The sequence below is a fragment of the Teleopsis dalmanni genome, chromosome 2 (genome assembly GCF_002237135.1).
Source record: "Teleopsis dalmanni isolate 2A chromosome 2, ASM223713v2, whole genome shotgun sequence".
NCBI classification, from domain to species: Eukaryota; Metazoa; Arthropoda; class Insecta; order Diptera; family Diopsidae; genus Teleopsis; species Teleopsis dalmanni.
Window position 1 is genome coordinate 39,222,135 of NC_051847.1, and position 15,748 is coordinate 39,237,882.

The window sequence follows — 15,748 nt, forward strand, 5'->3', positions numbered from 1 at the left end:
TTATTAGTCTCTAAATATTTCCTATATACACATACATATATCCAGACATACATACATACAGTTTTATATATATAAAAAGAGTTCGTTTCATTAATATCTATTTAGTTAATTTACATTTACAAGTTCGATTGGTTTATGTATATTTATGTATGAGGTTACCCGTATGTTCGACATTTAAATGTAAGTTACTGTATCTTTTATGAGGTCGAAATATATAGACGTTAATATATTTCGCTTAAAATGTATAAAAAAAAGTTTGTAAGTTTTACATTTATGCATTTAGACAATTGTTTAATTTTTATTTTTTTTTTTTTTATGAGAAAATATTTATTTATTTTTATAATCTTTGTGTATTTTGTTAAATTTTTTTTTTGTTTTTGTATAGGAATAAAAGCTTTGTTTTGTTTTTTATGAGTTTCGTTTATGAGTTTCAGTTTGTTGCATCTGAGTAACTGTAATATGGAGCTGTGACCATTAAAATTAACTTCAGTTTAATGTGATACTAAAGTTTGAGGTATCAGATGTGGGTCAATCAAATTTCATGGAGGTCTATGGTATGAAAGCTCATTCTTATTATACAAATAAGAATCTTTTTTAACACAACTACAACAACGAATATATAGAACATTTAGATATTGAAATTAAATAAAAATATCTAATATTGTCATTTAGATACAAAAGTTCTGATTAGAAAAAATCTCAAAAAATCAATTATACTGTTTTTTACATCAGTCATAATGTGTGGTCTTTAAAACTTGGATCAAATTTACAGTCTGCTCAAAAGAAGGAATGTATATGGCTAACACTAACACATCAATATTGTATTGATTCAAAGACATTAAAAATATGTTGTGTATAATATATGTGATTATATGGTACATACAATAATACTTAAATTCTTATTGATGAAAAAAGGACTACCATTATAGTAAAAGCCTATTTTTATTTGTAATAATTATAGAAGGGAGAGAGTCTTAAAACATAGTTTGGCTCTGCGCTTATGTATAGGTCTAGTGTACCGCCTGTTAACTTTGTAACGTTTTTAATTTATTAATGAAACGGATTAGGTCATTTATAAATGAAGTGTTTATTATAATACACAAGAGTGACAAGGCGAAACCTTAAACGCAGTAACTATAATGACAATAATGAGCTATACATATACCATATAAGCGGCATTATTATTGGCTTCATTATATAAAAATATTTCGAATATGGTATAAAGCAATATACATATAATATATAGATATAGAGTCTTGATAAGACTAGTTATATTAAATATTGTTGTTAATAAGTTAATTATATGGAGCACAAAGGAGAGTAATAATATATGTATCTGAGAGAGAAGGTAGGTGCTCACATTACATCCGAAATGAGTTGTTAATAATAATAATTTAATGATTAATTAAAATATCAAATAATTATATTAATAACTATAATGTTTATAGTATATTAAACAGGAATTAATATCAAATATTAATATCAGAAGGTAAGTGCTTCTATTGTGTCAGTTACAACGTTATGTCAGGTATAGAAAACATCCTTAGAGAAAATATGTGTTAATATTATACCAGATACGAGTGTAAATGAGACATAGTTAATATTCTTAGAGTTAGGTGCTCATAATATACCAGATACCAGTTAATACTTGATTTAACAAATGTTGAATAACAAACAAATTCTTCACGTATCTAAGAGAAAAGAGACTCGTTTTTAGAGAAGTAGTAAATTCTATATTTTTACTTAAATAATGATACGAGTATTATTGTCTCTGATGTCTGGTGTGATTGACTGCGATCTGAAATATTTTAAGTTAAAAACAGTATTTCATTATTTTTTGAATAAATTTGTGACTTATCCTTAGAAATCGTTTAATAGGTGCTATAGGGTATTTATTATAGATATATATTTGAATGCTATAATTAAATAGCAGAACAACAATTTAGGATATAATTAAGACTTTCATTTTATATAATGATATTCTATAATTAAAAATATCATTTTGGACATTATTTAAGCTGCAAAATATATTATTTTGGATTATTCAATTAAGTGATTATATAAAATTTTACATTATAATGAAAACAAATATGAAAGGTTTGAATAAGAAAGTTCTAATCTAAGCGTAACTATTCATCAAAGATTTATAATTAACAGCTGTTCATAAATTAAATTCTCTTTACCACAAAAAACAGGTTTCTTGATACCTTAGGCCTTTAACGTCCATATAAAGTTACTCATTTGTTCATTTCAACCAAAATGTGAGGAATTCATATACAAACATACCTCTCACTCTCTGGTCATACTGTTTATATACTGGGTTAAACTGTTGTCTTGTTTTTTTTGTTTTGGCTGCATACAACTTCTCTCTGACTGCTTTTGATCACATATATATATTTGACTGTCCTTTAATTTTAAAAGTCTTAATTTACTGTTTGTTTATATAATTTGACTATAGTAATTTTGTCTCTGTGTTTCTCAAACTTTTTGCAGATTTTAGAATTACTTAATGTATCTTTTTTGTCCTTTCAAATTGCAAATAGTTTGTCTGTTGTAATTAGTCAGTCCGTTTTTAGTATATATCTTTCAATTAGTTATTATAATAAAATTAATTTATACTAAAGAATTAATTATTTTTGTTATTTTTTATATTTCGAATAATTTTTTAAATTTATGCTTAAATAATTTATACACATTTCTATTTACAATATATAACAAAAGCATATATAGTATACACAAATTTAGCATATTATATATATAGATTACAATTATTAAGTAGTACTTACACATAATAAATGCATAAATAGATTTTAATACACACAAATACTTATATATGCCTTCAATCGTAGTAGTTATAATACATACATATTTAATTATATACCAGATGAGGAAAATTCAATTACGTACGTCCAATACTATTCACTGGGTTTAAGTAGTTTGTCTCTCAGTTGCAGCTGTGCTGAGTGAGCAACAGCCAATTTTATATCTTTTTTATGTATTTTTTTTTTTCTATATATTATATTTTTATAAATAATTTAAATTTATGCGATTTTATTAAATAGAGGAACCAGTCCTTTTTCTCTTCATACATACATGCTACATTGTTTCCAATGTATGTCAATATTTTTAATAATAGATTTACTAGCACTACATTTACACTAAATATGCCTGCACGTGTTGTCCTTGCTGTTGTCCTGTCAAGGCTGTTGTTGGCGCTGAAACTGCGTTTGCGGTTAATGTGCCACTGTGATCGGTGCGTTGTTTTTGATTTTGTTGCGGTCGCCATGTCTGCGAATGCTGCTGTTGCTGTTGGTGTTGCTGTTGGTGTTGCTGCAGCAGTTGTTGCTGGTGCATGCGTTGTATGCTGTTGCCATTGCCGTTACCAACATTTACTGGCGGTGATGGCGGTGGCATCATTAGCATTTGTTCGTTCTCCAGCGTGGAGTAATCGGAATCAATGCTGGAGTAGATGTGTTCAGATGGCGGTCGGCCTCCCACATAAGATTGGTTAGCGCCACCAGTGCTATTATGATAATACTGTGCATTACCCACTTCGACTGCACTGTTTCGATGCGCTGCTGCATTTGGATGTAAGTGGGTGGCTGCAATGGGATGATGTAGTGTAGCATGTTCAACACCACGTCGTTGAGGTCGTGGACTTGGTGTGGCTGTGGTTGCGGAAGAGTAATTTTGTTCACCTTCAGCACCCTCTTGGCAGTAAGCTGGTGGTGGCGCTTGGCGGTATAGTATGCCAGGACTAGCTGGTTGCTTGATGCGTTCATGGTTGTGATCGAGTGTGTAATTATTGCCTCGATATGTGGGATAATCAACCGGCAGTGCATAGCGTAATTTTTCCCAGAAATGTCTGTCCGTGCGACGTATACGATGCACAGCAGATGTTTTTAAATATGGCAACAATTCAATATCACTTTCAGCTTCAAATAATACTTCAGGCTCTTCAATAATAACTAGCTTTTGTGGTCGTCCACGTAATGCATCATGCACGGCACGCCGTAGTTCACAACGCGACCATTCTGTTTGCAGAAAATTGCGCGATAACAAGATGACAATGCGCCGTGATACACGTGATGCCTCAAGCACTTGATAATGTGTTGCATCGTGCGCCAAATCTCGATGCTGTAGGCAAACGCGCAAAGGTGGACGACCTGTTTCAAGTTCGGCTACCAAATATTGCCCCACAAACTCTGAGTCTTTAGCTGAATGCAGCAGCACTGCATCATATAGTTTTTCGGATTCCTCACAACGTGGCCCAAAGACGCGCACACCATAATGGGCAAACAACCAAATACGTAAAGATTCACGAAACACAAATATGACAATAGCTACAACGAGCAGAAATACCAATGCCAGAGCTGCTGCTAGCAATGGTATGTATGATTTGGGTATGCCATTCTGTAGCACGGAGCCGCCTGCATAGTAATCAGTGCACGCTGCTGTGGTATTAAAATCGATTTCACGTTTTTGTGGTTCAGCGCCTTTTAGCTGCTGCTCGGCGCTGCCAACATCCATGCAATATATATCCTGTGAGTCCTGCACAATCAAGGCATTGTCAGCAACATAAGTTGTCAGCTCGTGTAGGAATTTGCAGCGACAGCTCCAATGGTTGCGGCCCAAGCCTAAAACGCGAAGTTGTTTAAATTGTGGTAGTTGCAACTGCCAAATGGGCAACGTCACTAAGCGATTGCCATCAATTCGCAGCACTTCCAGCGAGATAAGCGGTGCCAGCGTTGCATTCTCAATCGACGTCAACAGGTTGTTCTGTAAATAGAGTTCGCGCAAAGCCGACAAATGCTCAAACTCATAACCGTGCAGAGTTTGCAGGCGATTATCTGCCAGGTGCAGCATTTGCAGTGTGACCAAACTAGCGAATGTGCGATTCTGTATGCTGACTACCTGACTGCCATTTACGTAAAGTGACTTCAAATTTTTGCGACCAATGAAGGCATGATTTTTCAGCACGGGAAAATTATTGCCGTCTAAGTACACAATGCTAGAGTCCATAGGCACACGACGTGGCAGCTCAGTGGTTTGCTGATTACCACAGTCAACGACATTTGTTGACCATATTTGGTCATGGTAACAAGTGCAATTGTTGGGGCACGTCATTTCACAATCGCATGCATCAAAGTCGCAGCAGTGGCACAGCGCAAAACAATGTGATTCATAGCGGCACAAAAAGTCTTGCGGCTTGAGACTGGTTAGCGAACGAACTGGAGCGCCCCGTGCATGTGGCATAACGCATTCAATATTTGGCAAGTCCATAACTCGTGGATGTTGACGTGTTGTGACATTATTAATGCGCTGCAGCCAGTCCATGGTGCAGTCACACTCGAACGGATTACCGCCGAGATAAAATTCAGGTAATGGCTTTGTGGGTGGCACTGGCGCAACGCGTAATTGCTGCAATTGCAGCTTCGACATCGCATTTGCATATAAATCAACACGCGCCAAATTCACCTTATCAACGAAAGCATTCGGATGCACTGTGCTGATGTGATTGTTGTTAATGAACAGCAATTCGATGGTGTTCGGTATGGACATGGCACCAATTTCAGTCAAACGATTGTGACTAGCATCGAGGGTTTTGACGCGTATTTCCTCCTGCAGTTTGTAGTAATTACCCAGTACTTCAATGTAGTTGCCATGAATATCGAGCCACTTTAAATTAGATGGTATGAAGGCGTAATCAAACCAGACGAGATGATTTTCTGATAAATTCAGCCAAAGCAGCGAAACGAGTGTAGCGAACACACCATTTATGTCTGAGAGAAAATTGCGATCCAGGCGTATGGCTTCTAGTTCGAAATTTTTGTCAAAGGAGCCACGTTCAATGCTTTGTATGCGATTTTTGGCCAAATTTAAGACACTTAAGCGTGGCAAGTCTGCAAACATGCTTTTTGTTATATTGCCAATCTGGTTGTCAATCAGGCGCAAACCAGTTAATTGATGCAAATTTTTGAAGCTTTGATTGTCAAATGTACGTATTTGATTCTCACCTAGATCGAGAGTGCGTAACATGGATAAGTCCTGCAGAGCACGTGGTACCTCATTCAGTTGATTTGAACTCAAGTCCAGCTCCTTCAAATCAGAGCAATTTTTGAAAACATTCGACTCGATGACACTTATCAGATTATTATTCAGTGTCAACTTGGAGAGCACATATAAGCCATTGAACAGTTTGTCATCCAATGTATGCAAACGATTTTCTGCTAAATTCAATGTATGCAGATTGTAGAGTGGCAAGAATGCATTGTCCTCAATGTGGCCAATTGAGTTGTTACGCAAATTAAGTATTTGCAGGAAGTACAGCTCCTTAAAGGTGCGATAATCGATGCGTGTTAATGCGTTGTGTGCCAAGTTTAATACAATCAAGCGTATCAAGCCAGCAAAAGTAGTGTTGTCGATATGGTTTGAAGTTAACTGATTGCCAGATAAATCGACTACCAGCAACTGTTCAAGACGATGAAACAGGCCCTTGGGCAGCTCATATAAATCGTTGTGCTGCAAGTGAATTTCACGCAACTCCTTTGAACCGGCAAATAAACCCTCTGGCAAGGTCTCCAAATGATTGAAACTCAAATTAACAATACGCAACGAACTCAGCCCAGCCAATGCTTCGCCAGATAACTCCGATATATTGTTGTGTTGCAAATTTAAATGTTGCAGACGACGCAAACGTGAAATGCCCCAGCTTTCAGTGATAGAGCGCAAATCATTGAAACTAGCATCAAACACTTGCAACTCACTGCCACCATTGCAGTTCATGTCAGCAAAGCCCAAATTCTCAGCCACTCGTATACGATTGTGCGTCAAATTTAGTGTTTGCAAATTGCCTACAGGGCACAGAAATCCAGCAGGTAAGGCGCGCAGATTGTTATCACCCAGATCCAGCTCAGTCAATTGCTTCAAACCTATCAATGAGTCTGGAAACAGCTCTAATGTTTTGCTCGGACCCCAATCAGCATTGCGTGTATTCACTGCTAACGTTTTTACAGCGCTCAGTCCTTCAAATGCGTTATTGGGCAGTTGCAACAATTTGCATGACTCCATACGCAGTGCATCCAGCGTCTGCAAGCGCGCGAAAGCTGCTTGCGGTAATTGCGATTCGAATGAATACAAATCGCTGCATTTTATCAACAATTGACTTGTGCCTTCGGCACCTTGTAAATCCAAGCCACTACGTTCAATGGTACGCAAATCACAACGCACTGAACTAGTGCCATTATACTGCCAGGAACATTGATTTATTGATGCGGACGTTGAAGCCAGTGCTGAGGCAGAAGATAACGTTGCCGTTGATGCTGGCGATGCTAATGATAGTGTGTCAACTGCTGAAGATGGCAATGCAGATGCAGCGGAAGTAACAGCTACTGCTGAGTGTGCTGGTGATATGCTTGTGGCTGCTACGACCATAAATCCACAAATTGCATTTAAGGCCAACAGCAGAGCGACTAGTCGAGCAGCATAGAACTCCCCAAAATGCCAGATTTTCCACATTTTTGCTGCTGCAAATTTAGATACCCAATTTCAAAAATTTTAACTAATAATTATTTGAGTTATGCGTTTGGGCAGTTCGTTTTCACTTTATATGAGTTATGTACATTTTATTTTGTTTACATTTGAACACTTAAATTTTTTTTAAATATTTTTTGTATATTATTTAATTTATTATTAATTTAAAATAATTTCGAATTTGCTTTGGTCTTGCACATAAGTACAATTTTATTTCTATTTTTATTTAATTTTACACTGAGTATTTCAATGCAGTTTGGTCTTCATATTTCAATTGGTTTATTTACATTAATTCAATTGAGCTTAGTCGCCTTTACTAAGCAGTATCTTTCTAATAATTCTACATTAAATTCACTGATTAAATTCATTTAGTAAATTTTCTTGATATGACTTCAATTTATTTAAGTATTTTTTCTTGAGCACAATAGCGAAAAATTTGCAAGACTGCATAAATTCGTTAATTTTTCATGGCAAATTTTCTTTATAAAAATTTTCAAATCAATTTTTCATAGCAGATTTTTCACGTTAATTTTCTTGACTCACAAATATTGTGAGTTTTCCGTTAGTTTCATTACTTTAACTTAGACACACACATCCAAAACAAATTTCAAATTTCTTTTCGTGCTTCTAGTGCCTGTTCTTTACGATTTAATGCTTATTTGAAAAAATGTGCTACACTTCCACAAAAGTATCAGTATTGTATCTTGTATCTTGTATCTTTAGTGAATTCAAAACCCGTTTTCAAACAAATATCGAGCATAATCCACACGTCCGTTGTGTACGGTGCTCGGACTCGAACTGATTGCAAGAAATTCAGACAATTCACTACTCGCCAGCAGGAAAAATCCATGCGAACGCATACGTTTTGTCGGCAAAATGCCTTTATCTGCACGATACAAAATCCATTCGTACTCGTACTCACACTCGTCGGTTTGGGTTGTTTATTTACTTTTCGCTCGTACCGTTAACGAGTAACCGAGCAAAGAGAGCGAAATATCTTCCATGTTTGAGATGAACTGGCATGTTTTGAGTGGGAATTGCTTACTTTGTGTTGTCGTTAATGAAAACTTTGTATGATTTTCGTTTGCAGTAGGAAAATTCAAAAGAAAGAGCATGTGAAAGCAGTGAAATGAGATTGTTTTCTTTTCTTATAATAGAACAATTAAATTTTTATAAGAAATATTTGAGTAAAATAGGCAAGGAACGTTTAATGAAAAGGGTGAGTATGACTAAAGGGTGGTAGGGTTCAGTTAGGTTCATATTATGATATATTCTTCTTAGTAGGAAATGGAGATTTGAAGAATTACACTGCCACTGTAATTGAAAAGATATTGAATTCTTTAAGTTAATTTAAAACTACTCTGAAGAGGTTCGTGGGAAGACGAAATCCATAATATATTATTACTTAAACAACTGCAGCGTTTAATGTATCAAATTAGAAGGGTTTGGCGCATTTTATACCTAAAAAGTTACAAAATCTTGCTTATAGGGTAACAATCTATTTGAACTAATAAGCTTAGTCATTACAATCTCGTGTTTTTTTACTTAATAAGGAACTCATATATGAGATACAATTCGCCTACTAAGATAGCTGGCAAATCGAAGAAGCAATTACAATTTTTTCATAACCAACGATATCATAATATTTTGAAAAGTAAATGACAAAAAAAATTTTTCGATTAATACTTATTAATAATAGCAATAATAATTAGTAATTGTAGAAATTAATAGTAGTAAGTAATAGTAATTAATCCTTAATAGTAATTTCAACCAGCGCATTTTCATTGTCAACTGTCAATTGAAGGCGCACTGCATGCTTTGTAGTTAATATGAAAACGTTGCGTGTACATCATTAAAGTCTTCATTCGAGAAGATACAATTTTTATATATAAGCAGTGAAATGAGATTGTTTTCTTTTCTTATAATAGAACAATTAAATTTTTATAAGAAATATTTGAGTAAAATAGGCAAGGAACGTTTAATGAAAAGGGTGAGTATGACTAAAGGGTGGTAGGGTTCAGTTAGGTTCATATTATGATATATTCTTCTTAGTAGGAAATGGAGATTTGAAGAATTACACTGCCACTGTAATTGAAAAGATATTGAATTCTTTAAGTTAATTTAAAACTACTCTGAAGAGGTTCGTGGGAAGACGAAATCCATAATATATTATTACTTAAACAACTGCAGCGTTTAATGTATCAAATTAGAAGGGTTTGGCGCATTTTATACCTAAAAAGTTACAAAATCTTGCTTATAGGGTAACAATCTATTTGAACTAATAAGCTTAGTCATTACAATCTCGTGTTTTTTTACTTAATAAGGAACTCATATATGAGATACAATTCGCCTACTAAGATAGCTGGCAAATCGAAGAAGCAATTACAATTTTTTCATAACCAACGATATCATAATATTTTGAAAAGTAAATGACAAAAAAAATTTTTCGATTAATACTTATTAATAATAGCAATAATAATTAGTAATTGTAGAAATTAATAGTAGTAAGTAATAGTAATTAATCCTTAATAGTAAATTATAGTATTAAAAGATATTTAAAATGGGTACTATGAAACTTACTCATGCACCAGTTTTTTGTTGTCTCAACATATAAACTTATATACTGACATATATGTATATATATGTTAAATGTGTATATATATTATATATGTATATATATACCCAACTCCTATAAGTAACAAAAATCTTCAGCCATATGACTCTTTATTTATAAACTATTTTTATGGGTAAACAACTGTTATATTGTATTAAATCTTCTTTTTTGACATATATAAGTCAAAAATGAGCTTTCTATCTCAATTATAAGGCGAAAGAAAAGTAGAAGTATTGTACTTATATTTAAGGATATTTATAAGGATAATTTAAGAATAATTAATCTTCTAAGTTATGATATAGCATTGCCCTTTCTAAAAATACTCATAATTCGAGTCATTATGGTATTACTTATAAGTAATGCTACTAATAGGAACTAATGTTTTAGAGTAACCAGATTTTTTTAGTAAATAAATTGTTGAATTATTTATAAGTAATGTTACTAATATGATCTTTCATTTCTGGAATAAATACTTTAATACTCATCCATAACTTGATTCAACGAAGGCATTTCTTAAGACTATGCAGTATGACTCTCTTCAATGAAATTATACCCAAGTCTATAATTCTAATCATTATGAAATGAAAATGGATAAAATATTATGAAATGTATAAATAGCAAAATGAAATATATAAATCAGATATCTAACAGATTATTAGAAAATTTGGTATTATCACTTATGATTTACTGTGATAATTCCAAATTAATAATATAATAATCAAATAACAACTCAATGCATTATTAGTAATAAATTAGTTCATTATCTATATAAACTATTGCCGTCCAGTAAAACTTCATTTAATTTAAATTATATTTTAATAGAAGTACTACAGTGACAATTGCAACACCAAAAATAACAAACAGTGTTGCTCTAAATTTTTTCACATACATAATTTTGAATAATTTATGTGAGGTCCATGGTACAAAGTCCTACCTAAATGACACTGCCGGTAGCGCTGTCTGTTTGTAAGGCAGTTTATTGAACTAACAAATTACAAATTCAAAAAATTTTGTTTATTTTACTTACTCAAGAGTGAAGTTAACTCAGTTCCCATCTATTATTTTGAACCAATACCTACTATTTGAGTTGACTAATATGTTTACGGAAGAATTTGAAACCACTATATCATGTCCTTATAGTTATTGTGTAAAAATTTGTTTATATATCCTGCCGCTATTATTATATTTGGCGCTGTTCATATTTAAGAGGGCAACTTTATTGATAAAATTGAATGATGTTAAGAGAAATGAAAAAACCTCAAGAGTTGTCTATTAAACACTCAAGAGTGTTGATAATTTCTCTTATAATTTAAATAAAATTTTTAACATACTAAAATATAATTTAATGACAATAAAAAGTATATATTAAAATAACGACATTAGAAAATATATTAAAAAGAATAACTTATTAGACATGAAGATATGTTAATATATCTTAACAATTTAAATTCTGTTTAATCTCTATTAGGATTTTTAGTAACCATTATTGCGAATTTAAGGAGTTTGTTTGTTTATTCCTGACACATAGTCACCACACATTTTTTTAAGGTTTTTTAAAGCGTTTGCATAGAACAGATCTTAATTGCATTAAAATATAGTTTCAATGTGTAATAGTACTAGTGCTTACCCAACGTGCTTTCAGGGTGGTCTTAAGTCACATTATACTGTTATCCTGTAAGTCATGAATAGTGCATTGGGTTGCAAGCAAATATATATATATTATTTTCCGTAGATCTTATGAGAAGCAAAGGACCACAATTACATTCTTCCCTTCCGTTCTGTTGGATGCAAACGGATTCACTTCACCCTACGTTTTTCCCGCGCAAGCACCTACGAATTCAAGTTGCTTGCGCCATGTATGAGCTATTCTTCCTCTTCGTTGGCTTCACTACAGATTCCAGTTTAGTCAGCAAGCATAAGGGTTCACACTATATATTTTCTTGAACAATATTGTCGTTTGGTATACTATTATTTCACGGATTTTTAAATATTCTCCAGCAATACTAAATGTGTACGATTCGTGATAAGACTTACTTTAAGATAAAGAAAGTTGATTGGATATAATAACACTCTTCTATTTTACATTTCCATAAAACAGAGCTACGTATATTTTTTTGTTGAATAGGCCAAGGATTGTAGCACTAGATATATGGCTGAAGTTCTATATTATTTTAAGTTACATAGAAGTTTCTCTAATCGTATTGGTTTTGGATTTATGCTTTTAAGGTGTGTTACTGATTATAGTTATTCTAGTTCTTCGTTTTCTAACCGAATGGAAGTAGAAGAAGCAATCACATTTCCGTAACTCTTAATTCTATTTTTCAACTTACTAATTCTTAAGTCGGTTTTCAAGAACAATTTTAGTTATATTTGCTACAAAAACTACTTCTAAGTATTGCATTGGTTCAAATGGCTATCCTTAAAGTATTGAAATAGATATATATAAAATAGATATAATTTCACTAGCTGTTATAAATGTTTTTTTTTAAGCCAACTAAATTTATTATTATTTTTTTTGAATTATTTACTTTAGAGCTTCTGTTACTAAGTTAGATACGAACTCTTTAATTTTTTCTCTTAATTCTTAACTCTTTAATATATAATTTTTTATTTTTAACTCAAAAAAAAATATCTCGTAAATTTAATAATTCAATCGAAGCTCATAAATTACATTTATCTGCTCTTAAAAGTATCTCGAATGCCTCACAATAATTTCAACCAGCGCATTTTCATTGTCAACTGTCAATTGAAGGCGCACTGCATGCTTTGTAGTTAATATGAAAACGTTGCGTGTACATCATTAAAGTCTTCATTCGAGAAGATACAATTTTTATATATAAATTTTTTTTTTTTTGGTTTACTTGCTTTGTCAACGTTGATGGACACATTACAGATTGCTCCCTAGCACTTGAATATCTTAAGAGTTTACATGAGGGTGTACATTTGAACGTTTATATAAATCTATCTAGTATCTGTGCATTGCATGCACACTAGCATTTCATACTATAAACAAAAACCTATGGTTGAATGAAATTCAAATTTTTTTTCACAATTCGGGTTCAGTAATGCATTAAATGCAGTTTGTGTTTATTTTTAGTTGAATTTGTATTTGCTTCAGTTTGGATTAAAATATGCAAATGTGTACGCTTATGTATTTGTATAATTTTTCAGTTTTGTACAATATTTGTTTACTAGTGGCTGGCACTCGTTTATAAAAATCTGCCACTTGGTATCTGATAAATACGAGCACAATATCGATTAAAAGCGGCACGCTTTATGTACTCTATACTCGTTAGTTTGTAGCATTGTGTGTGTGAATTTTAAACATTTGTAATTTGATTATCTCACACAACATTTTCAACTACCAGATACATTTCATTCAGACATCTTATAGTTACTCTTTCTATTCATTAAATCCGTTTCGTATTCTGTCAGCAATTGTATCTTATTTTCTTCTATTTGAATTGCACATCTGCATGTGTCAATCGATTTGTCAGTACCTTGTGGGCACTTAAAAATGTTTCGTAGTTTGTTCAATCATGTTCACAATTTTTAATAATTTATTTTTTAATTTAACATTTAAATTAAAATAATGTTTCCATCAGGAAACAGTTATGAAATGTCATAACTATTTGAAGTGCTACAGCTCAACGGTGAGTAAATTTTAAATTATTAAAAAAAAATATATAGCTGTGGTTTATGCATTATTTCTAAAAATAGCACTGCAAGAAGTATTATTTTTGACAAATAACCTATAAAAATTAACAAGACTCGATATTTTTATAAAGCTAATTTATTGTGTGTTGACATTGTATGGTTATATGTGAGACAACAGTTCCTAATGGACAGAGTTCTATACACATTGAGAATTTAATCAAAGACTAATTATGATGGAAATTTGTTGTTATCCAAAATAGCTATATGATTGGCCTAAGAACTGATTTAATTAAAACATGAGAGTCAATGGTGTTAATTATAAAAGGTTCAACCTATATGAAAAATTGAATCAAAGACGATTAATGATAGATATTTGACGTTACCCAAAGTAGCTACTTGTAAATCCAAGAATTGACTTAATATAAATACAATTTACGACTTAAAAACTTCCCTATTATTATTAACGCCTATTGTTAAATTATTTTATTCAAAGATTAATTTCATGAAACGTAAATTTCTTAATTACATTAAAAGATTAAATATTTGTTTTTAATTTTTTTTTTCATACTAAATTCGTATATGTAAATCCTTTTAAATCCTTTAAATTTCAATGTCAATCCTTAATGCAAACAAGGCATAAAAGCTGTAATTTTCCTACATTAAATGTAGCTACACATCGTCTTAAAATTATGTTTATGAGTTCGCATAATATAAACAAAATTTGCATAATTTATCATTAATAAATTCTCATTAATAAATCAAAACAAAAATATGCTCACCTTAAAGCCACTCTGGTCTTGTCGCAATTATGAGCACAGAGTCCATCCAAGCTCCGTTGAGTGCTTTGAGACTGTAAACGAAGCACAAGTTGAGCCTGCATTTTTTGCCATTCATAAGTATCTCGTATCTTAACTGGATTGTTTTTAGTAAACAAACATTTCGCTAACAATCTGCCGAGAACTTGTTAAACTTGTTTAAATAGCAAAAATTATTATAAATGCCTTAACAATTTTTTTATTGCTTTCGTCTTTGATGCTCTGCTCTTTAACCATTTTCCTTGCCATTTAATTACTTGTCATCGTTGATGGCTATGAATGCAATCCGATTGGCTTAACAGCTGTTAAGAAAAAATTTTATAATAAAATTCCATGGTCCGAGTGGACGTTTAAATATAAAACAGTAATGCAGTTATTTATGTATGAGATTTTAATAAGAATTTTAGAATAAATTACGTTTTTTATTTTTTTACTAATAGTATTTTTGGGATGAGGAAGAATGCTGAACTTAAAATCACTAAAACCGTATTTGAATCCAACGAATGTGTAAAATGTTTTAATTGATGTAATGATTTAAAGTTATTTGCCAATATTCTGTTAACTCTCTGTTAAGAAGAAGAGACTGAAGAGACTTCCTCAACATTTTATTTATTTATTACCATAGGGAACATATTGTATATAACATTTGTCAAGAAAATTACCATATATTGCTGTAGTTAAATACATTTAACCAAACAAAATAGATCATTTCCGAAAATAGTGAAATCGGGAATAGAAGGCGTCTTTGATCAGAATAGTACATAGAAGTCACAACGGTATCTTACTATGCGAAGTCATAAAGTATTAATCCTAACAGCTGGCCATTATCTGACTACTTTACATACCGGAAGATTATGTATCACTTCTAGTATTGCGGTAAGGACAAGAAAGAAGAAACACACCGAAAGAATATGCATAAGTACTAGTTACTACTGAGGGCATTGCGGTGATAAGAAGAAAGAAGAAACACACCGAAAGATTATGCATCAATACTAGTAATTACTGAATTCAACGCGACGATGAAAAGAAAACAGAAACTATCAAAAACTTTTTCTATTTCCAAAAGTTATAGTTAATAGACTATTAGCATCAGAAAGATATCTTATATGCTGTGAGATTTATAATACTG

At 32.2% G+C, this 15,748-nt stretch overlaps 1 protein-coding gene across 1 annotated transcript; it reads right to left on the reverse strand.

Moving 5' to 3' along the window:
• Window positions 1–3,055: 3,055 nt before the first annotated feature.
• On the reverse strand, window positions 3,056–7,637 carry LOC119682314 (toll-like receptor 7). The gene has a single exon (XM_038095722.1). The coding sequence runs from the start codon at window positions 7,516–7,518 to the stop codon at window positions 3,154–3,156; it is 4,365 nt and encodes a 1,454-aa protein (XP_037951650.1). The 5' UTR covers window positions 7,519–7,637; the 3' UTR covers window positions 3,056–3,153.
• Between the last annotated feature and the right edge of the window lie 8,111 nt (window positions 7,638–15,748).

Excerpts from the sequence above, each read along its gene's own strand:
- LOC119682314 (XM_038095722.1), bottom strand. The coding sequence starts at position 7,518 with ATGTGGAAAATCTGGCATTTTGGGGAGTTCTATGCTGCTCGACTAGTC.